A 24,997-nucleotide genomic window follows, 5' to 3' on the forward strand; every position below is an offset into this window, starting at 1 on the left:
TAAAGCCAGGTCAATCATTTCCAGTCAACGGTCAAAGTCAGCTGTGCTATCAAGCTCCCTGCGAAAGGTAAATTACGTGGCTCATAATTACGTTTTTGACAGTCACAGAAAAACACAGCCTGTTGTATAAATGACCGTTTGAGGGAGAAAAGTGGTAACTGAAAACGCATAAATTGGAATGAAAAGAGATGTTTCATTCTTACCTTTGTAGTCCAGGAAAGGAAAACCTTGATAGTACAGTCTGCAATAAAGGATGCACAATGCCAGAGCCTTCACGTAAACAGGTCATGTGCTGCATTCATCCAATCAATGACACTGACACCACAAATATGCAAATAAGAACGTTAACCTCATTGGTTATGCCTATGGTCTATGGTTAGCCCAAGGTTTATATTAGGAGTGTAGTGTTAAACTTCCTTTTATGGAAATCCAGGATTAATTAACCCAGGTTAAACTATAAGTGTGAAACGTGACCAGGATACCCTCTACCCAGGTTTAGAATAATCTAGGGTTAACTATTTCAAAGGTAAAATAGTATTGTTTCCAAATGTTTTTAATGTGCCATTTGATGTGAAAATGTCTTTAGAGAACCGAGTAAAACAACGCATCACCTAACATCTTAACCAAAGGAATGACATTTCAAGCATTTTTAATATTTAACATTCTGAAACAACACTGAAATATTCATGTTTTTAAATCGTTTCTTCACGTAAAACTTCAAAAATAGCAACACGTTACCAGAAGAAAAAGTGCATCAATTAATGATGTAAAATATTTTATTATTTTTTTGTAAATGTAAATTCAATTCCTCAAATACCAAACCCTATATCGCTCTGTGTACTTCAAAAAAGCTTTAGTTTCGAAAACAATTTAGACTACTATACAGAGCAAAAGAAAAGAAAAAAAAAAAACACTAGGAAATTGATGTATTTTACAAGACAAGGAAAATATCCATGAAACAATTTTGTTACAGCTGTTCATTGAGAAAAAATATATACAACTGACTCTTGAAAAAATTCATGCCCAGTACAATACAAAGTCTAAACTGTCCATTTTTCAACGTGAAATTGTGCACACAGAAACTCCCAAATTGAAATAACAAGGCATGTGAAATGTGAAAAACTGTTTTTGGCTACAAAATGAATAGCACTCTCTTAACAGATGCTTCACTTCAATCAATAAAACTAATACAAGTATATGTTTTTCATATGTACATCATTTTCAGAGTGTTATGCTGACCCTTCTTTCCCACCGATTCCCGCTCAAACCATCTCCAACAAGCAAACTTCTCAATCGAACAACTTCTCGTTCTTGCACAACGACATTGCAGGTTTATAAAATCCATACGACAGCCTTTATAAAAAATGAGCGTGGTCTACTTGTGCCTGTTCTCAGGTTATCCTTGTGATCTCGTAATCGGTTTGTGAGGTTTAAAGTTCATTTCACAGTTATCCCTACATCTACAATCCCACCTGATTTACTCGAATTTGAATTCTGTGTCGCTGCTATCCGTAACATAAAATTAAATGAAAACCAACAAAATGGTCAGCAATAATGTATAAACCACAAAGTCACTACAAATACCACATCCTAAGAACAGAGAAAATACTTTTCTTGTGAAATCACCTTTGTAATTCTGTACAGTTTCGTAATTACACGTGTACACGTGGTATCATGATGTGTCTTTGTTAAATAATTCCCAAGAGGAAAAGAAAGCAAAACAAAACGGCACATCTAAAATATCTGAACATCAATGTGAATAAGGTAGTGAATAAGGTAGTATTTGGTCAATCATTCTGATATTTCTCTATATTTACACGGTATTTACAGATGTAACAGAATCTCAAACTGCGTGCAAGAATCGCAGTTGGGCTTCCTTTTGATCGGCATAAAACCGCTTTTAAAAATAGGCCCATTCATTCACTCACACAGTAATAAATACAAAACACCTTTATTTTCTTACACTAAACAATGAGAGATATCTAGGATAAAACTGACTCATGGAATCAAGTATTTTGAGGGGTTTTTTTTTTTGTGAGTTAATTTTCTTTTCTGTTTCTTTTTTTTTTTTCTTTTTTAGTGCAACGTTTTTTTTTCCCTTTGCGGAAGTCAATTCCGTACATTCTCCATTCAGTGATGTTCTACATTGATTTCTACAGATCTCGTCATACAGATGGGCCTGCCCCTCCATCAACCTATAAGGCAATACCCGGCACAGTGCTCGCGCTCATTCTCCGTCCTCATTCGCTGGTGAAATCTGCCCCGTGTGACGCACACGCATTCGAGCTGACAAACACACACACACACACACACACTCATGGCACATGCACATAACGGAACCTTTTCCTTTCAAGTCAAGAAATGATACGAATGGCTCTCACACAATGCTGTATTCTCGCGTTGTGTTTTCCTCTTAGTTTTCCACAAAAAATGAATCGCCTGTTACGACAACTTCAAGGATTGGCTGCTTCCTCTTTGCACGTCTCCTCTGGTAAATTGGCACCTCAGAGCTGCTTGAGTTGTTGGTGGTGTCACTCCTGTTTAGTTTATCCACTTGCGGCAGTTGGCGGCTCCACAGTGACATGGGATCTTGCTCTGATCTGCAACCGGGGTGAGCTTGTAATCGTAGCAGAGCTGCAACAAAATCATTCAGAGATGGTTCAAATCTCAAAACAGAAGCACTGCACAAGTTCTTATGACAGCAGACACTTCAAAAATCTGCCCTTATTCAGTATTTCATCATATGATCAAGAAGAGCTTCATACGATGTAGTCGAGAGTGCTTTATAAAGGGCTGTTGCAGCTGTCTGGATCAGAATGACGTTAAACAGTCACAGTATAGTATGTAGGAAGGCCGGTGCGGTCATTTAACAGTATTATTAAATTATTGTTTTACAAATCAACTTGTATACTAGTTTTACAAGAACCACTGATTCAGCTAAAAACTTCTTTATTGTTCTACTGAAGATAAAAAAAAAAAAAAGTCACACCAACATCTTGGATGGGTGAGTAAATTAATAGCAAATTTTCATTTTTGGGTGAATTATCCCTTTAAATGAGTGTCAGATAATGGTAAAGGAAATCTAAATGCAAAATTGTGGAAATGACTATGAACAATTACATTTTTCGAAATTGAGATTTATTAGAATAGGATAACATTTGGTCGAGATGCAACTATTTGAAAATCTGGAATCTGAGGGTGCAAAAAAATAATAATCTAACTATTGAGAAAATCGCCTATAAAGTTGTCCAAATGAAGTTCTTTGCAATGCATATTACTAATCAAAAATGAAAGTTTTGATATATTTACGGTAAGAAATTTACAAAATATCTTCATGGAACATGATCTTTACTTAATATCCTAATGATTTTTGGCATAAAAGAAAAATCTATAATTTTGACACATACAATGTATTTTTGGCTATTGCTACAAATATACCCCAGCGACTTAAGAAATGTGGAAATATTTCTGTTTTAAACCATGAAGGGGAGCCAGTGGATATCACACAAGCACACGTTCAAACTTTGCGCAAGATTTATGCTGGTGAAAGTCTTAATCTCAGTCAAATCACTAGAAGCAGAAAGTGAAAGTAAAAACAGAGTGACAGAGTAATGACGGAGCTATCTGACGCCACATAATCTCTCAGAGATGGATCTACTTCACTTTATATTTCTTACTTCTTATACTTATATTTACATTTCTCTTGTGGCCCGTACATACTGAAAAAAAAGAAACGTATTTCGTGTTAAACATTGTTTTTAAAGTCGGTGCTTGAAATTAAAGCTTTTTATTTCATTGATTTATTGATGACTGCAGTGTTAATATTTTAATTATATGACTATAATTCATTGTAGGTAGCCTATAACCTAATAGACCCGTTTTAAAAATTTTAATTGAGGAGTATATAGGCTATAGCCTAATCTTATCCTCACAGCGTGTCAGTTATGCGTTAATTATTGAGGGGCAAATTAATGTACTTTTAATTTAATAATAAAAGTAACTTCTTAATAATAATAGGCTTAGTAAAAATAAGAATATAACAGGCCTACATTAATTGGAAATAGGGGTGTGCGATATGACGATTTTTGATCGTGGACGATAAAAATGTCTCCACGATCTGCTTTTGAAGAAATATCGTAGTATCGCGCTACCGCGCACATTGTCAAATACAGTTCTGGTCTCCGTCTCTATATACTGTACAACACGACATACAGCAGTAGAGTTACTCTGACAGGACACTGCACTTATTCGCGATCGCAAAAGTACATTATTTGCATACAAGCCTTGCTGGTTAAATGTTTAATTCGCGCGCTGCTGTGACGTGCGCTTGTTCTGAGCGCATACACCTGAAGCACGCGCACTAAAACGCCTGTCTAACAGCGCCTGATTACTCAACTAAGTTATCTTTTGTGCTAATACTGTCAAAACACACAAGGTTTACATACAGACTGAGTTGGTTATCTCTAAAATGAAAGTAAATAGTTAAGAGAGAAACGGATGCGTGCCTGTATATTAGATGCGTGCAGCTCTTAAAGGGACAGGACACTAAACGTGCTGTCGACTGTCATTAAAGCGATAGTTCACCCTAAAATTGAATTTCTGTCATTATTTACTCAGTGGAAAACCAAACAGTTGCTGGTCCACATTGACTTTGATCGTAGGAAAGAAAAATCCTATGGAAGTCACTGAGGACCAGCAACTGTTTGGTTTTCCACCTTCTTCAAAATAGCATTTATGTTCAGCAGAAGAAAGAAACTCGTTCAGGTTTAAAACAACTTTTGAGTAAATGATGATATAAAAATACAACATTATGACAGAATTGACAGACAGATGACAGAATATTAATTTGTGGGGGAACTATTCATTTAACGTTAACAAAACACAAAGAGAAAAATCACTCATTATTCTTGACTGAAAAACTTTAATACAGTTGCTTTAGGAATCAGTTTATGTAGTGTTTTATTTTTATATTTGTTCATTCAATTTCATTGAATGCTCTGCTAAATACACCTATTGTACCTGAAAATAAAGCACTGTTTGTTTTATTTGTATATTATGTGTATTTGTAATGTGTATCTTTGTTCTTATTTTTTAATAAGAAAAATAAAATGACAAAGATTTTTTATCTTCACCCACTTTGGCCTAAATATCTGCCATGCATCTTTGTCTTTCTAGTTTGGCTGTAATGCTCAGACAACTTGTAAAACCAAAATAGTAAAACTAACAAAGAATCGTGATAAAAATCGTGAATCGTGATATTTCTATAAAAAATCGTGATATGATATTTTTCCCATATCGCCCACCCCTAATTGGAAATGCCAAATCCTCTTAAGATTGCCAATAATGAATATTTATGACAATATCTCTGGCTATCGTCGATACCAGATCATCGTCTTTCGACGCACCACAGCAAGGGGAGGTTATCCCAGGGCAGACAGCACGGTGCCTGTTATGTCGTTTGGGCTGTGTTGTTGAGTGCAGGGGCACTGATATTTCACACACTTTAATCTTTTATTTTACGTAATAGGATTAGTCCAACGAATAGTTCGGTTTGTAATGCGTACCGAACCGAAAGCCTGGTACCGAACGGTTCAATATGAATACACGTATCGTTACACCCCTAATTTATATTGTTTGTCATTCAGTGTTTCTATAAAAAAATGGGGAAAAAAAATGATAAAAATAATACTGATAAGATGACAAAACTACTATAAATTCTACTACAAATAACAATATAAAATGCACTAAGGATTAATGAGCTGCTGGGTTCATGAATATTTGCTCGAATTGATTTGCTGAAATCAAAACAGGGATGATAATCGGTGAGCGCCAGCCAATGAGATTGTCGTTTGCGTATTAGTTCCGCCTACTACCGGAGAACCCGGCAGTTCTTAAAAGCTGAAGAATTCCACGTTATTTTGACAGGAAAATACAACAAAGAATATCGTTTACATGTAGCGCGTCAATTCTGCATGATATGTAAGACTCTCTCGCTCTGTCTCACACACCTGCCAAGAAAGATACAAAGCGACGGCGAGTCGTGCACCTTCACACTAGAGTTTACGGTACGTCAAATTCAGGTAGCCTACACTGCGCATCCATTCAGATTAACTGAAAAATAAAATTATAATAACTTATAATAATTCCGCATTTTATCGTCAATAACCGCAACGGCGTTGTAACGGGAGAAACAGTAATCCGTTTCATTACTTGATACTGAAAAAAATAACGCCGCTTATTTATAATGCCGTTATTCCCATCACTGTTGACTAGCCATTCAACATTACAGTATAATTGAGAGCTATCAATTTAACATTTATTAGACTTTTAAAAACTTCAAATTTAAGTGAACAATAAAGTTATTAAATAGAGACAAAGCTTAAAAAGTTATTGATTTCCTCTTTTTCTTTTGTTCTTTGATTAACAGACATCACAGCAGCTGGTTATTAGGTTATTTTGGCTGCTACTTTAAAAACTGCCGCTGCTGAACTTGATGCAGATCTGATACCACTTTAAATGTGACTCATAAATAATAAATACTTACATGCAGTTTTAAGGCAGGTTTAATCACCTTCATGACCTAACTGATGCCATAACTACGACATTGCAGACTCGTAGTTTCATTTGGATTTGAATATGATACAGTGCTTTAATATAGCCTAATACAGCGCACGCTGGCACATTTGTGCGTGCACTTAAAGATCACGCGCTAAGAGCACAGTATAACGGTTGTCAGGACAGGACGATTTGTTGACCTGATGGCAGTTCATTGATGCTCTACTGAAGCTGCCTCGTTAGTTGTACCGTTTCTGCACTCGTTTGACTCACGCCTGGCGCTGTGGTGAAGTTGGAGTGCGAGTCTCCCGTTTGATGTGCTCGTAAAGACGTTCTGCTAAATAAATAAACGCAAATAAACTTTAAAGTAAAATGTTAAAGTAAATTTAGCAGTTGTGAGTGGGGTGGCCAACCCTAGCCCCGCCCCTGCGTTAAATATTTTTAACACGTTAAACTGAAAAAAATGAACCGCCTGCGTTAACGCGCTAATTGTGACACCACTAAAACACACACACACACACATATATATACATATATAATATAAATATAGGATATTTAATTGTTCATAGTCATTTCCACAATATATTGTTCAATATATTGATACAAAATATTGTTCAGTCATTTCCACTACATATATACACACACATATTTAGATTTAGATTTATGTAGATATATGTACATATATTTATTTATTTAGATATATGTATAATTTCTAATACCATCTGATAAATCAAAAGTTCTGTCATGAAACTGTCCAATAGGTCTAACTGAATCTGATATAATAACTAGCCAACAAATACTTGGCTAGTGTTTGCTGTAGCAGTTGCAGAGCGCGTCAGAAACCCTCCACCTTCCTCAGCTCCACCTGTATCTGCTATGGAGTGATTTCATGTATTTTATATGTGCAGCAATCAATCTCACAGAACCGCCCTGCAAGACTGTGCTATGCATTCCAATGCTATTTTTTTTAGGTATGTTTGCACTGTTACCTGATGTGCATATTTCATTTAGGGTGCATAAAAAGAAATGTCACTTTCAGCTGTGCAGTTCATTCTTAAATTCCCTCGTTCCTTACCTCTTCTCCCCTCTCAATCCTGCGGGCGGCACTGATGATGATCTTGTGGCCCCGCTCAAACGTCACAACCTCAGCCACACAGTTTGGTGAGCATGAATGATTGATGTACCTACGGGATAAATTTAATTCAAATTAATTAATTTCATTACTACTTATTTTCTAGAGCTCACTTTGAACTTTTCAGCAGTATATAAAATTGTAATTCAAATTTCATAGAAAAGCAAAAGCAGGGGTAACATTAATGAGGTATCAGTAATGTCCATAGCACAACCAGTGTGGGATAAAGTTCAAGTTTAACATTTTGGGGGGATGTCTTGATACACTACTGTTCAAAAGTTTGGGGGCAGTATGTTTTTTTTTTTTCTTGTTTCTATTCATCAAAAAAAAAAGAAAAACATGAATCACACTTTCCACAAAAACATTGATAATAAGAAATATAAGATAAGTTCATTTCTTACCTCGCAGGGCTTCCAGACTGGGTTGCATCGATAACTCGCTCGCTGTCGATGCGGAACATGTACGCTGGGCGGTTCTGTTGGAGAAGTCCACACAGATTTAGACAAACGCATTTTGACAGCAAGTCAAGGTAACATTATTCCCAGCGCTGTTCCCTCAGTGGCTGAGTGAGCTTTACCTTAGCCTTGTACAGCAGCTCTTTCCTCATGGCCACCTCAGCGCGCAGAATATCCCCCATGTATTCAATCACCATGGTCTGCTTCTCAATGTCGCGCGCTGCAAACAGCCCAAGACCCTGCAGACACAAGACACATTAGACATGTACCGCACCCAAGGCTAGAGCTTGCGCTCTCACACACACACACACACACGTTTAGTGGGTACATTTCATAGACTTACATTGTTTTTATATACAGCTAGATATAAATACCATAAGCTAAAGCTGAAAGCTTTCTGCATTTTTTCACAGATTTTTTTTTTTTGGGGGGGGGGGCAACGAGGACATCCTCAAAAAGAGGTTTCATCAGGTTTAGTTCACTTCTGGGAACAAATTTGTCCTCAAACATATGAATAAGTAGGTATACACACATTTACTTGGCTATTTAACATGTTTACTTAGGACATTTCATAGACTTTTTGTATTCAATTTTTGTTGTATTAAACTAGTTCTAAACAATATATACTGTTACAAACCCAAACAAAAAGCTTTGTACATTTTTAAACTTTATTTTCATGTAAATTTTACAAATGATAAAGATTTTTTTGTCATGAAAATCTGTTTATATATATATATATATATATATATATATATATATATATATATATATATATATATATACATACACACTCACCTAAAGGATTATTAGGAACACCTGTTCAATTTCTCATTAATGCAATTATCTAATCAACCAATCACATGGCAGTTGCTTCAATGCATTTAGGGGTGTGGTCCTGGTCAAGACAATCTCCTGAACTCCAAACTGAATGTCAGAATGGGAAAGAAAGGTGATTTAAGCAATTTTGAGCGTGGCATGGTTGTTGGTGCCAGACGGGCCGGTCTGAGTATTTCACAATCTGCTCAGTTACTGGGATTTTCACGCACAACCATTTCTAGGGTTTACAAAGAATGGTGTGAAAAGGGAAAAACATCCAGTATGCGGCAGTCCTGTGGGCGAAAATGCCTTGTTGATGCTAGAGGTCAGAGGAGAATGGGCCGACTGATTCAAGCTGATAGAAGAGCAACTTTGACTGAAATAACCACTCGTTACAACCGAGGTATGCAGCAACGCATTTGTGAAGCCACAACACGCACAACCTTGAGGCGGATGGGCTACAACAGCAGAAGACCCCACCGGGTACCACTCATCTCACTACAAATAGGAAAAAGAGGCTACAATTTGCACGAGCTCACCAAAGTTGGACGGTTGAAGACTGGAAAAATGTTGCCTGGTCTGATGAGTCTCGATTTCTGTTGAGACATTCAGATGGTAGAGTCAGAATTTGGCGTAAACAGAATGAGAACATGGATCCATCATGCCTTGTTACCACTGTGCAGGCTGTTGGTGGTGGTGTAATGGTGTGGGGGATGTTTTCTTGGCACACTTTAGGCCCCTTAGTGCCAATTGGGCATCGTTTAAATGCCACGGCCTACCTGAGCATTGTTTGTGACCATGTCCATCCCTTTATGACCACCATGTACCCATCCTCTGATGGCTACTTCCAGCAGGATAATGCACCATGTCACAAAGCTCGAATCATTTCAAATTGGTTTCTTGAACATGACAATGAGTTCACTGTACTAAAATGGCCCCCACAGTCACCAGATCTCAACCCAATAGAGCATCTTTGGGATGTGGTGGAACGGGAGCTTCGTGCCCTGGATGTGCATCCCACAAATCTCCATCAACTGCAAGATGCTATCCTATCAATATGGGCCAACATTTCTAAAGAATGCTTTCAGCACCTTGTTGAATCAATGCCACGTAGAATTAAGGCAGTTCTGAAGGCGAAAGGGGGTCAAACACAGTATTAGTATGGTGTTCCTAATAATCCTTTAGGTGAGTGTATGTGTGTATATATATATATATATATATATATATATATATATATATATATATATATATATATATATATATATATATATATATATATATTTGAGTCAATAAAATTAAGCCTATGTCATGCCATTAAGATTATTTTGCATCATGATGTTATTTTTATAACTTCACATTTTCTGCCCAATTGTCAAACTTTTTTTGGAAATTTTTTTATATTAAAATAAAATATTGTAGTACAGTACTTTAATAATATATATATATATATAATTATTCCGATAAGCTAAGGATCTAATTCTCTTCCAGTGACACGGCTTCAGTGTGGAAAGGTCTGAAAGACATCACCAATTACAAGACACCATCCCCCAGCACTGTGGAGAATCAACAACTGGCAGACGATCTTAATGAGTTCTATTGTTGGTTTGAAAAAAACATAATTCACACCTCCTGCAACCCCCCTCTCCCCCACACCTGAACTGCAGATAAGAGAAGATGACGTGCGCCAGGTCTTCAGAAAGAACAAGAGAAGGAAGGCACCAGGCCCAGGCAGTTTAACACCAGCCTGTCTGAAATCCTGTGCTGACCAGCTGGCCCCCATCTTCACACAGATCACTAGAGTCCCATCATGCTTCAAACGCTCCACCATCATCCCCGTCCCAAAGAAACCCAAGATAACAGGACTTAACGACTACACACCTGTGGCTCTAACATCTGTGGTCATGAAGTCATTTGAAAAACTGGTTTTGGCTTATCTGAAGGACATCACTGGACCCTTACTGGACCCCCTGCAGTTTGCCTACAGAGCAAACAGGTCTGTGGATGATGCAGTCAACATGGGACTGCATTACATTCTGCAGCATCTGGACAGACCAGGGACTTATGTGAGGATCCTGTTTGTGGACTTCAGCTCGGCCTTTAACACTATCATTCCAGACCTCCTCCTGCCCAAACTAACTCAGCTCTGTCAGTGAATCACTAGCTTCCTGACAGGCAGGCAGCAGCTAGTGAGGCTGGGAAAATACACATCCAGCACCTGTACCATCAGCACTGGAGCTCCTCAGGGCTGTGTTCTCTCTCCCCTGCTCTTCTTCCGGTACACCAAAGACTGCACATCTAAAGACCCCTCTGTCAAGCTCCTGAACTTTGCAGATGACACCACACTGCTCGGCCTCATCCTGGACGGTGCTGGCTGTCTGGTGCAGTCTTAACAACCTGGAGCTTAACACACTCAAAACTGTGGAGATGATCGTGGACCTCAGGAGAAACCCCCCTGCTCTCCCCCCACTCACCATCATGAACATCACCGTAACAACAGTGGAGTCATTCAGATTCCTGGGCAGCATCATCTCTCAGCACCTGAAGCAGGACATTCACATTGACTCATAGACCTCACATAGACCTTCGCCAGCTGAGGAAGTTCAACCTGCCACAGGAGCTGCTGAAACAGTTCTACTCTGCCATCATTGAATCCATCCTCTGCACTTCAATAACTGTCTGGTTCAGCTCAGCTACCAAATCTGACCTCAGAAGACTACAGATGGTAGTCTGGACTGCTGAGTGAATCATTGGTACAACCCTCCCAGTCTCCAAGAACTGTACTTATCCAGAGTGAGCAAAAGGGCTGGTAAAATCACTCTGGACCCCTCACATCCAGCACACTCCCTCTTTGAACTGTTACTGTCTGGTCGATGCTACAGAGCTCTGAGAACCAGAACGGCCAGGCACAGGAACAGTTTCTTCCCTCAGGCAATCCATCTCATGAACATTTGAACTCTTAATAAACATGAAACGCAACACTATCATACTTTTTATTTTTTTAACACACATACTTATTACATTTCAAATTTGCACCTAACATACCTGTACATACTAAATTGTCTATTTTGTATATTGTGTTTGTGCTATTTTGCACATTGTCCATTTTGTATATTTGTACATAATTTTTTTATTATCTGTGTCCTGTCCTGTCGCTATCATTCTGTCGCACTGTGGAGCTTCTGTCACCAAAACAAATTCCTCGTATGTGCAAACATACCTGGCAATAAAGCTAATTCTGATTCTGATATATATATATATATTTTTTTTTTTTTTTACAGTACATTAATGGCAGTCTAATGAGAATCACTTCATTTCCATATGCAAAATATATCTTTCTTTTTTGGTGGGGACAAATGTGACCTGGGCCAGATGTACTTTGGATTCTCCACTGCTTCAATTAACAGACACAGGTTTGTACAGCTGACAGAATGAAACATCAGATATGTCTCATTGATTTAGCTGTTTTTATGCCTGTGTGGTTTTAAAAAGCTCGGCAGGGAACTGGAAGTGACACTGGATCAGCTGTGGCTCTTTTAGATGACCACACAACCGTGCCAGAGGGAGGAATGCCAATAACACAGGCTTAAAAGAGACATTTTTCATTAAGATGCTCTTAGAGGAATGACAGAAACTGTAATCACTCGAGGCACACTGAGTATTTCAAGATCTGAATCCCTTAAACATTTTCCCTTTCAGCCAGTCTGACTGAACCTGGCCATTTCAGTCAACTTTTGCCAATATGCATCAGACGGTGAGATGATCAAACATGTCGTGTGCATGGACTCACCTGGATGCGAGAGTGTGCCAGATACACGTTTGTCTTCCAGTCGGTGGTCAGCCGGCGGTACTGAGATGACTTCGAGTGCACAAAGTGCTTGCTGTGAGATGATCCTCTCTCCACCACCATTGAGTTCTGGATGCAGTTAGATGTTCTGGACCACACGGAGAGGATCTTCAGCCTGCAAGTAGACAATGACAGAAAAAAAACATTATTTCTGTTCCTCAAAATGTAAAGGTGTGGTCACATTTACTGTTGTTCAACAGATTGTGTTCATATTCACACAAGTTTGCCATAATGACAACAGAAAGCTGCTCGGTGTGAAAGTGACTTCTGTGTGAGCAGTGCTTCATATATATATATATATGCTATTGATAATGACAAAGGACCAGTTTTCTAGAGTTTCTGCAGGTTCTATGAAGGTAAATTTAGGACTTTGTAATACTATTTTAAAACCAATTAATGTAACAAATAATATAAATAAATAAACGTAATTTAAGTAATAAATGGGAACAATACATCGATATGTTCTCTAAATGTAAAGGCCTAGAGATGCATTAGCAACAGTTTGAAAATACAACTTCAAACAGATTTCAATTAATTTTACGAACAAAAATAGCTTAACTAGAATATGGAAATAACTTTTACTGTATCTTCTGATCATATTGTAAAAACAGGATGTTCTTCCTCTACATTTGGGTCTTGTTTTCAAGAGCAAATTTCTAAAGAAGATAGAATGAAAAGCAAAATGACAGAAGATAAGAACTCTTGTATTCTGAGAAACTGATCAAAATGATTAAATTGATTTATGATTAAAGCAAGAATAAATCTTCTGATGGGGTCAGAAAATCAACTTAATTCAAAGGGAAAACCAGCTTTCATACCCAACTGACAGACACCTATTCTAGTTTTAAGCATAAAACAAGGCTTTAACAAATCTTCATTTTTCATCTCAATTAAATGTATCTTGTTTAGATATTTGAACTATTAGAAAACCAGACAAAAATACTGATTAAGATATTTATTCTTTGCAGTGCATGCAACATACCACAACTACATCTTAGGACCCTTTTAATCCATTTATTTGTAGAAGGTCAAATTAAGACTTGCAAAAAGGAATTTCCTGTTTTTGCTCGTGTAATTTTACAGAAATTTTGTTGATGCGACCATACTTTAATTTTTCACAATACTGAAACACTCTTTTTTTTTACATGCAGCTACTGACCTCTCATGATGGGGGTACGTCTGCAACTCAGAACGAGCGCAGCCAGATGGATTCATGGACAGTGGAAGCACCAACATGGGATTACGTCCATAACGGAATCGATACCTCAAGCACGCCTCCACACCCGGCAGCTACAATATAGTGACAAATCAACGAACTGCACATAACTGGACATCTCACTTTACAATATACAGTGAGTGATACTAAGGTTGATTGTACTTACTGATTCAGCAATGCGGGTGACTGCTGAGATGGTGAGCCCAAACAGGTCCTCTCCCTTCAGATAGATGGGGAAGAGTCTCAGCATGCCCGTCTCAGCCCTCCTCTCAGCCACGGGCCCAAGAACCTTGTCCCAGACTCCTAGAGCACACAAACAAATGGAAAAAAAACATCATGTCACTGTCAGGTAAGATTCTTTTTAACTGGTTTAAATGAGAGCTACACAATCATGGCATAGTGTGATTCTTGAACTTCGAAAAGCTGCATTCAGAGTGCATAAGGGGCTCATAAAAGTGTTTTTTTGTGGTCTCAGGGCGATTTGAAATATGTGCACAACAAAAAGGAGTCCACTTTAATGTTCAGTTACAATGCAAATGCACACAGAACAGTCCTTTTAAACTCATTTTAGATCTGATCAACTGAAAGTGCTTCGATTCTGTTCTTTTAAAGTGGACATTAGAGTTACTCTATTGTGGGCAAAACATGACTTAGTTTGGAGACAAGAGGCATTGCTTGCATGTTTCTAGTTTTTTTGTTTTTACACCCTGGTGAACATGAAAGCTGCTGTTTTAATATGATTTTATGTCTTGTTATTGTTTTAGTCTTGTTTGTAATTGTTGTTTTATGAGAAATGTTTAATGTTTATCATATCATAGTTCAGACCACTCTTGCATTTCAAAATAATACTAAAATACAAATATATCTGAATACTGTATGTCCACAGAATAAACCCAGATTCTTAAGATGAGGCTGACATTCACTGAACACTTAATGCTTCTTATTAACAGAACAGGGTAACTGCACATTTAAAACACTGTTTTAGATGATTAATATATAGTAGTCAACATTTGAAGTGGATCAAAACCTTTCATCAAAGTAGTGCTAAAATTTTCCCAAATTCGTAATAAGAATAATTAATAAATCTGCGGTCAACAAAAAGAAGCACTGAACACTTCCTGTGGGTTTCTGCCAAAATAAAAGCTCCATCAACATTCATTATGTTAGTATTGTAATTTTGTTCTGTAAAATAAAATAAAAAAGGTAAGACAATAATAATGATAATTCATTTTAAGTTAAATTGTCTGCTAGAATACTAAAAAATGTTCAGTTAAGTAAATAATTTTAATTTGTTGTTTTGTAATTGATTTTTTTATTTGAAAAGCAGGACAAAACAGCAAAAAGCACATTTTGGCTATTTAATTTATGCAATGGTGAAAAACTGTGTTCTGTATCCGGCCTTCGGCCCAGTGTTTCATTTTGTTTGGCTTCGGCCAAGATTTTTCATTTTGGTGCATCCCTAATATCAATACATATATCAATATATGTTTTTGTGTTTTCTTCCTTTGACAGGGCGACCCAAAAATAAAATAGTGTATGCTGAATTATGTGTGTCAGATACAGTCTGAGTAACCAAAATAGCCTTAATGCAGGACTTAATTATACACAAGCCTGAAATACACCCTAACTTTTATTTTGAAATTTCTGTTTAACTATTTTCAGCTGCTCATGAAAAAGGTGATGAAGATAAAATATGCGCTCTTACAACCACTTACAACATATAAACACCAAAAAGTAATCATTGTCATAATTCATCAACAGCAATCTATTGGCATTGGCAATGCACCGGATTCACTGACTGTGAACTGCTCTGAAACTCCAAAACGTGTGATGTCTTTAATTTAATTCAATCATAGCCATTTGAGGTTTAATCATCTTATTAGGCATATTACAATTTCAGTTTTTTAATTCCCAAATTTAAGGCCTTTTAAAATGATAATTAAGACTGTTATATCACTTCAAATATTTAAGACATTTATGACTGTAAATTTGATCAAAGTGAATTTAAGTCTTTTTTAAGGACCTATGGGAACCCTGTCAGCTTTTATATCAGCAAATGTGATATAATTAATCAAATGGAGACTGTGGCAGCTGTACCTTTAGCAGTGGTGTCAGTCAGCACCAGGTCCTCGTAGCCCTGCTCAATGACACGGATGCTGAATTCGGGACGTCCCTCATGCTCTTCCACAGAGCAGACGTACCGGCATCGCTTCTGGCCGTGCCGCATGCTCCAGTAGAGCCGGCTCGCCTCGTATCCAGGTGGAAAGATGGCCGTAGATGAATGAAACGTTGGCAGCAGGGCAAGTGGCAGCTGACCCATCGCATGGAAAAGCAAACTGCCCACTCGGAAAGTATGGCCGCGTTCAGGCTGCTGCACGGCCGCCGCTAAGTGTCGCAGCTCATCGCGCTGCACAAACACGCGGCGAAACACGGAAAAGCAGCGCAGTTGCTGTTCTAAGTGCAACCCGGCGGCGGCACCAGATCCTCGCGGCCGGTGCTGGTGGCAAAGCATTGTCTTATCTTTGAAAAACGTACAGCCGGCCTGCAGGGCGCAGGTGAAGTGGTAAATGTTGAGACAGCGCAGTCGATGACAGCCACTGGTGGCACCAAAGCGATGACAGAACGCACAAACCACCGTTTGCCCTCGCTGCCGCGCCAATTCCACGTTAATCAGGGCGCCGGCTTGCGTCTCATAGACTTCAGAGGACCATAGGGCACAGTTGAGGTGCACCCAGGTGTCCAAGTCCAAGTTGAGCAGCCTGGCAGGGCCGTCCGTCATCCCATCGCCTATCTGTTGGCAGAAACAGCAGCGGCGCCGGTCTCGAGTGGTTGAGCACGGTCGCAGAGATGAGTTGAGCTGCTGCAAAAGTTCCTCAACTTCCGACTCAGATGTTTGGGTGGCAACTTTTGGTATCGTGATGTGTACCGTCCATTTTCGCCAGCGCAGACCTCTCCACCGTTTACCGTGATGCCATGGTTTGTCATCCATGTGGCTCTGGGAACACGGTTTAAGCTTTACCGTCACTTTAAGATGACTTTCTGATATGCTTTCAGGTTTGGATTCCATCTTGATCGCTTGAGCTGCCTTGGCTGGGGTGAAAGCCATGTGAAGGTTCGGGGAGGGAGGGGACGGTTTGGGCTGGAGTTGGGCCAGGCAGTGGACGTCTAGCGAGGACATGTTGTTGCTGTACTGGTGCTGGACTTTAGAGGGACACTGTTGCAAAGCACTTTCAGGAAGTAGAGCAACAGATGCCTGGAAATGCAACACAGAAACATCATGTGTAATCAAGAGCAAATGAACCATCAGTCAAATAAAATCAACCACGCTGTTTGCACATGGATTATGACACAGAAAACAAACCTTTGTGTCAGCGTTCCCATTGGACCGAGAGGATGATGAGTGCAGAATGAGACAGCTATGACTGCAGAACACCAAACCACCATCTAAACATAACTGAGACTTCTGGGAGAAATCAGAGGACATCAGGTTTAAAAATTCTTGTATTGTCTTTCTTTAATCGCATATGTAATAATGTAACTTGCTTGGCTTCTTAATTGACTTTCCTGCTGTCATCTATGCAGTCTAGGGGTGGGCGATGTGCCAAAAGTATCATATCGTAATATTATCAGGTAGGATCACGTTCCATGATCCCATGATGATTATTTTTAATGTTGATTTTTAAACAGTAATAACTAGTATACTATGACTAATATAAGTAAAAAGTTCTCAGACTCATTGAAGACAAGTAAACAGTCAGAGCAAAGAAATAACAAGAAGCAGAACAAATAAATACAACAGAACAAAGATAAAAAATAAATAAATAAACAGTACTTTAATATTTTCAAGCAAGTATTCAGGTAAGAAATACTACAGAAGCTGAATGTCATCTTGAAAGTAATCAAATGTAAAATACAACACTGAATGAAATATACATAGATTTTTATTAAAATTACAAAAAAATGGTGACTTCTCTATTTCTGTTGTAGTCTGATTAACATTAATGACAGACAGCAGCAAGTTTATTAGGCTGCTGTCACTTTAAGACCTGACGCACTCGTATAATATACTTAAATTCTATTTTCTCCTAACTGTTTACGTTCACCGTAGATGTAAGCGATTGTGTTAATGTGAGTACTTTTTTTTGACACGTTGTGCACATTTAACCGTTTAGGCCAGGGTCCCTCAATAGGAGGCCCACGAGAGAAAAATATTTGGCCCACGCTACTTTCAAATAATGTGGCATGACGTACTGACACAAAGTTCAAATGATGTGCAATGCTTTGTCGCATCCAGTGTTATACGATGTAACAGCAAAAACATGGCAAGTGTGAAGTAAAGAAAAGTGGACACGGAAAATAGATGATTCAAATGTGAATGGACTGAACAGTTTTGAGCGAGTGAGTAAGTGAGACCATCTTTGTTATGGATGTTGGTTCGCAGTGAGTTCAAAGTTTTAACGTAAGTTTACTTTAATTTATTTTTAAGATCTGAGGTAAAATATCTATTGTTGCTTTCACTATGGCTATAAACCTCACGCAAAATAATATACAAACTCACATTAGACACTTTAAAGCACATAATCATTACCTGAGATTATCACTGTCATATTTAGTATGTTGTTCCAGCCACGACATCGCAGAAAATAAAAAACATTTCTAAAATAGAATTGCGTGTGGCTTATTGTCACGTGTCGCGGGAGGTTAGGACAAAAATTACATGGAAAAGATACTTTTTATCGCGTCATGTCTGGTTGGGACACACGGTGTTACAGTTTGACCCCCCCCCCCCCCCCAAAAAATCTAAGTGTAAAAATATTAATGCTGACAGATCTACTAATTGAATCTTTATAATTTATAAAGAATCTTTATCATCACTTTATAATCAGTGATGCCGTCTACTCAGGATGCAATGTCCACAATGATCTAATCAATAAAATAAAGTCCCAACCTACATTTCACTTGGAAATAATGTTTAGAAATAAAAAGGGTTTTGAATTACTTTTGAAAACACTAAGAGCAAACCAAAATAAGATATTCATACCTGTGCTTTGCCCTGCTCATCTTTGGTAATTTTCCTCACGCCACTGCCAAGAACAACCACTTTACAGTGTTGACACCATTGTTGCTTTGGTCCTGGGCTTTTCTGTCCCTTCTTACCCCGCTCTCTACCACCAACAAGACCTGAAAGATATCCACAGTTGCCAATAAACAGAAAAGGTTCCTCCTACCAGCTCTGATTAGCGTAAAAACGGCAATTACACAACGATACTAGAGAGCGGTGTCATTTCCCTGTGAAGAATGAGATGTAATCTTGTATTGAGGCTTTTAATGTGATTCAGTACATTCATTAAGTGAGTATCTGACACAGATGAGCAGACTTCAACTGGATAGAGTTCAGGCCAAGATCACTACCGTGTTTAAGTAGCTTCTCCAATCGTTCACAAAATCAATAGTGATTTTCCTTCAGCAACTCAGCCAGACAGAGACACAATATTGCACAGTTAACAAGTGATGGATAAACAATTCCTTATTGCTATCCTATAACTGTATTTGTGTAAACAGGCTGAATGCAACTGTCTACCAATCAGGCTACTTGTACTGCTGCATTCACCTACAGTTGGGCAAAAAAGTATTTAGTCAGCCACCAATTGTGCAACGAAGGAGTGGCTTCGTAAGAAGCATTTCAAGGTCCTGGAGTGGCCTAGCCAGTCTCCAGATCTCAACCCCATAGAAAATCTTTGGAGGGAGTTGAAAGTCCGTGTTGCCCAGCGATAGCCCCAAAACATCACTGCTCTAGAGGAGATCTGCATGGAGGAATGGGCCAAAATACCAGCAACAGTGTGAGAAAACCTTGTGAAGACTTACAGAAAACGTTTGACCTCTGTCGTTGCCAACAAAGGGTATATAACAAAGTATTGAGATTAACTTTTGTTATTGACCAAATACTTATTTTCCACCATAATTTGCAAATAAATTCATTAAAAATCCTACAGTGTGATTTCCTGGATTCTTTCCCCCCGTTCTGTCTCTCATAGTTGAAGTGTACCTATGATGAAAATTACAGGCCTCTCTCATCTTTTTAAGCGGGAGAACTTGCACAATTGGTGGCTGACTAAATACTTTTTTGCCCAACTGTATATGTATAATGAACCATGAAATTTATTTATTTATTTAGTCATTCATTCACCTACTCCATTTTGTCTCCTCATTGTCAGATTTAATGTAACAAAAGTAGTTTATATATAAAGATAAAATATTTATTTGGTTTAGATTCTTTTTGAATGTATATACACTGCCATTTAAAAGTATGGGGTCATTAAGGTTTTTGAAAGAAATTAAACTTTTATTCAGCAAGAATGCATTAATTTGATCAAAAGCGACAGTAAACACATTCATAATGTTACAAAGATTTCTATTTCAAATAAATACTATTTTTTTTAACCTTCTATTCATCAAAGAGTTCTGCTAAAATCCTGCTTAAAAATCATAGTTTCCACAACTGTCTTCAACATTGATAATAAGGAATGTTTCTTGAGCAGCATAAAATGACTTCTGAAGGATCATGTGACTGATGACTGGAGTAATAATGCTGAAATTTCAGCTTTGATCACAGGAATAAATTATATTTTAAAATATATATTTAAAATAAACATTTCAAATAGTATGACATATATTTGGCCCGAAACCAGAGAGAATTGAGACAAAATATGGATAAGCAGGTGCTCCTCACTTTTGTTATGGTTGTGCTGTAGCTGCTGAGGTGCTGGCTGTGTGGCTCGCAGTCCGTTCGGCTCGTGAAGGCCAGAGGTCAGACGCTGTAGATCCATTGAGGTCTTGATGGCCCCCATAGTTCCTCCAGGGCCACTGCTGACCTCGTAGCTGCTGGGGATCTTCACACGGATCAGGTCAGCAATGGCTGCAACAACGTCAGTGATGTTCTGAAAGACCACGGTGAAGAATGAGATATTATATCACACATTAGCTATGTTTGTTAAAGCAAGCATCACTATTCCTCTATTGCTCATACTTTTTTCTTTAGACAATGTAATAATCTAGTTATTTATTCTATTTCCTCTCACTGCGTTTCCACTGACTGCTTGTACAATGAATTTAAAATTATCTGTCAAATTTTGTGTAAGCTCATTCTGTAGCAGGTAAATGGATCTATTTCATGATTTTTTCTGTACTTCATGTTCTTGTGCCGTCAATCGAGACAAATCCTCTGCAGACGTGCAAAACGTGATTCTGATTAAAAAAAGATTTCTCTAGTCAAGCATCACTGTTTCTCACCCCAGCAGCTGCTGGCTTCAGTGTGATGGCGATGGACACCAGCCCAGTGTTGGAACCATTTTGCACCGATCCAAAAGGAGAGCCGAAGAACACTGATGAAGGCTCCATCTTGACCTCTCGTAACCTGACCTCTGAGCCTACAACACAAGTGGAATAAACAAAACAGATTCAAAAAACAAATCCACTCACCCAGAAAATTTAAAGGCACTCAGAACATTTATAATGTAAGTGTAGGTACAAAATTGAAGGAGTTAGTTACCTTTGCCCCTGAAGACAGGAAACATTGGAATTACTGGAGACAGGGATGGAGAAGGAGGTTCCTCCTTGACCAATGAGAGATCAGGATAGCGGCTGATCTTCATGCCAACAACACTCTCTGGGGAAGACGACGGGACCCAGCTGTCTGGGGTGTCTCTGTCTTCACATTGCTCCTGTCCCCTGTGTGTACAAGAGAAATACATTTTTACATTTTAGCGGAGAATTTGAAAAACAGACGAATGGTTAGAATATACTATCACTTTTCAGTGAAGTACTGTCCACCTGATATTTTGTTTCCATTACATTTATGTACATACAACGGGTGAATGTTCCAAAATAATGAAACTTCTTCAAAAGGGTTTCATCTGTGTTAAAGCATTTGCTCTGGAATAAAGGTCTGAACAAGGCCTTGATCAACCTTCAAGTGGATTTTAGTTATGATTTTATTGTGTGTGATGGTAATGACATTTTTCAGTTTTTGAAAAAAAAGAGTTGGGTTTGAGTTTGGCCTTGAACGCAAGTTATTTAGCAGTCAATTCAGTTTGAATTCATAAAAATTTGATTATTATTATTATTTCACTTTTTAACGCCATGCCAGCATCAAGGCTATTTTCATGGCGATCTCTGAATAAATTATACAAGGTATACAATTAACAAAAGGTTATAAAGACATTTCAGATGTACACTAGACAAAAACTCTAAAATACATTCAGGTGATACATGTTTAAATAAATCAGTTAGACAATATTGTTTGATAACACCTCACAAACCTACTTTTAAAATCATCATAAAACTAAATCTTCAAACTATCACTCTGCAGTGTGGCAGTACAATTACTGCTTTAACGCTATACATTTACTGTATTATAGAGGGAAGTTAAAAAGTCTGGGTAGGAGATAAGCTAAAAGTAAAAAGTAATTATATTATATCCTTTAAAGCTATAATTATTACCTATAAAATCATCCTCGAGTACAGAAAGCTTCCCCTGACTGAAGAATCAACGCTTTATTTTAAAGGAATTAACTTCTGAGGTCCTTTCTAAGTATAATTAAGAAACCTCTCAGAAACCGGACTTCTCATGTGAAGCTAATGCACGTCTCATAACTACTGCTAAGACTCTTTATAATATTAAAAAAAATTAATTTACAGTGATGATAATATTTACTAGAATCATAAAAGTTTCTTTAATTCTTAAAGGTATTAAAAATGTATTATTGGGGGGGGGGGGGGGGGGGTGTATGTACACGACTGTTCAAAAGTTAGATTTTTGGATTTTTTAAAGTCTGCATTTATTAATTGAAAACAGTAATATTGTGAAATATTGTAAATAACTGCTTTTTATTTTAATGTATTTAAAATACTGCATTGCTCCAGTTTCCCTGGTCATTTCATTACTGCTAGTACCTCTAGAATTTAGCAAAATTGCAATTTGTACTCTACTCTGTTATTGAAAATACACATTTGAAGGTCAGACTTTGATATAATCTATAATCCCAGTTGTTGTTATCGGTCTACTGACCTGAGCTCTTCCTGGTTGTTATGAGGCGGGGTGGGAAGAGAAGCCGGCACATTCACAGTTTTGGGCCCCTGAGCCAGAGCTCGAGCCAGCAGCTCCTCCTCAGCCTTGAACTGCAGCGGTCGAGAAAGCAGCCCTTTGGTGACTGTTGAAACACAACAGTTACTGTCATTAGTGCCCACTGTCCAATATATTACATTTTTTTTATCTAAATGTATTTTTATCTTTGTTTTGGGCTATTGCTATAAATTGCTCACCATCATGGCCAACAATGACGCCACCTTTGCTGGCCAGCTCCTCTGTTGTGGCAAAGCCATTGAGCAACTTCTGGCGCGCCACTGGAGGAGGAGTCGGGGGAAGAGAGGCGGGAGGCGTGGGGGGGTTGCTCAAATTATTCTGCTGTAGAGAGATAAAAATACGAGTGACCATCTGTACGTCTCATACATGAAATCTAATAAGTGGAGTTCACTGCTGATGTCACGAGACTTGATGTAAGCCATAAAAAAAAGCTTCAGCAGCAAATGTACAGTCACAGTGTTTTATTAGCTGCTCTTAATTACCTTGTAAATCAGCTGGGAGTAATAGTCCGAGACACCATCCAATGAGGCGCTCCCAAATGTGCCAGAGAGACGGCTCTCTCCGTCCAGCTGTCCGACCCCATAGGGCACGAAATGGGCAAAGTTCACCCCCACCAGAGGCTCCATTAGGGGCAAGAGAGAAAGCTGCTGGTGCAATGAAACAATGAGACACAAAGAGCGACATATGGGAAATGTGAGATAAAGGTCATGCTTAGAAGAGCGTTACAAAAGACAGATCTGCACTCCCGACAAAATATACTTTAATTAAAAAATATTACAATATGATATTAAAATAGTATTAAATTGATTTGATCAATTTAGTATTTAGTTAAATTTAATCAAATATGGGTGCCATCTCAAAAGTACAGAAAAAATTACTTTGCATACAATTTTTAAAAGCTTTTAAATGTCTCTTATGAACACAAAGGCAGCAAACTGTACTATGAAATATCATTATAGTTTAAAATGACTGTTTACCATTTGAATATATTTTCCTGTATTGCTAAAGCTGAATTTTCAGCATCTTTACTCCTGTCTTCAGTGTCACATGATCTTTCAGAAATTATTCTAATATGCTGATTTGCTGCCCCAAAACATTTCTTCTTAATATCAAAGTTGACAACAGAAATATTTTATAACATTTTAACTGTCTTTATTGTCACTTTAAAACAATTTAATGTGTCCTTGCTGAGTAAAAGTATTCATTCCTGAATAAAGGTATTCATTTTTTCCAAAACAATAAAAAAACAAAAGCAAAAAAAACCCCAGCAACTGTTAAATTCCTAAAACTTTTTGACAGAGAAATGTTCAAGTCAGGAACATTTTAAAACTGCTGCGTCAACCCTAGATTCCTCAAACATAGAGGTCATTATCTACACCAGTGCCTTTCTTTTATGTGATGAGCGTTCATAATGTCTCACAGCACTATCCTCCTCTGGCCTGCGATTTCTATTGTGATGATACACAAGACAAAAGTTGATATGGCACAGTCCCTCCTATCTGTAATCATGTCTGTGATTAAAAGCAGAACATGTTTGACTCATTCTCATATCGCATGGCAAAGTGGCTATAACAAATATACATACCAGACTACTGTGCCTGTGCGTAACAAACTGTTTTAGCAATGCAACAAGATTAGGATATCTAACATTGGGTGGATTTGCTTGCAGGTCCTATATATTACTGTAAAAAAACACTTTCTTAATTAGCATTTAGTCTTATATCTCAATAAAAATATCTAAACGTCCTCAAAAGAAAGTTTAATTTCTAAACAATTTATCTTTTAAAGAAAGAAATTAATATTCAGCAAGGATGCATTTAATTTATTAAAAATGACA

General features: G+C 37.9%; 1 protein-coding gene across 3 annotated transcripts in view; it reads right to left on the minus strand.

Annotated features, from left to right (window-relative positions):
* Positions 1-2,078: 2,078 nt before the first annotated feature.
* LOC306881918 (histone-lysine N-methyltransferase 2C-like) overlaps positions 2,079-24,997 on the minus strand; it is a 123,447-nt gene continuing 100,528 nt past the window's right edge. For 2 of the 3 annotated variants that reach the window (XM_079436277.1, XM_079436276.1), the window contains exons 46-61: positions 23,643-23,804; positions 23,340-23,481; positions 23,086-23,227; positions 21,568-21,746; positions 21,309-21,445; positions 20,749-20,956; positions 19,060-19,199; positions 17,380-17,481; positions 16,116-17,271; positions 14,185-14,321; positions 13,962-14,092; positions 12,746-12,917; positions 8,265-8,381; positions 8,089-8,162; positions 7,631-7,739; positions 2,079-2,634 (exon numbers count right to left, since the gene is read on the minus strand). In XM_079436277.1, the coding sequence (XP_079292403.1) occupies positions 2,542-2,634; positions 7,631-7,739; positions 8,089-8,162; positions 8,265-8,381; positions 12,746-12,917; positions 13,962-14,092; positions 14,185-14,321; positions 16,116-17,271; positions 17,380-17,481; positions 19,060-19,199; positions 20,749-20,956; positions 21,309-21,445; positions 21,568-21,746; positions 23,086-23,227; positions 23,340-23,481; positions 23,643-23,804 (3,201 nt within the window). In that variant the 3' untranslated portion in view covers positions 2,079-2,541. The remainder of the gene's footprint in view (positions 2,635-7,630; positions 7,740-8,088; positions 8,163-8,264; positions 8,382-12,745; positions 12,918-13,961; positions 14,093-14,184; positions 14,322-16,115; positions 17,272-17,379; positions 17,482-19,059; positions 19,200-20,748; positions 20,957-21,308; positions 21,446-21,567; positions 21,747-23,085; positions 23,228-23,339; positions 23,482-23,642; positions 23,805-24,997) is intronic. The other variant, XM_079436278.1, reaches the window with a different exon arrangement.

This window comes from Barbus barbus (assembly GCF_936440315.1).
Source record: "Barbus barbus genome assembly, chromosome: 15".
Lineage (NCBI taxonomy): Eukaryota > Metazoa > Chordata > Actinopteri > Cypriniformes > Cyprinidae > Barbus > Barbus barbus.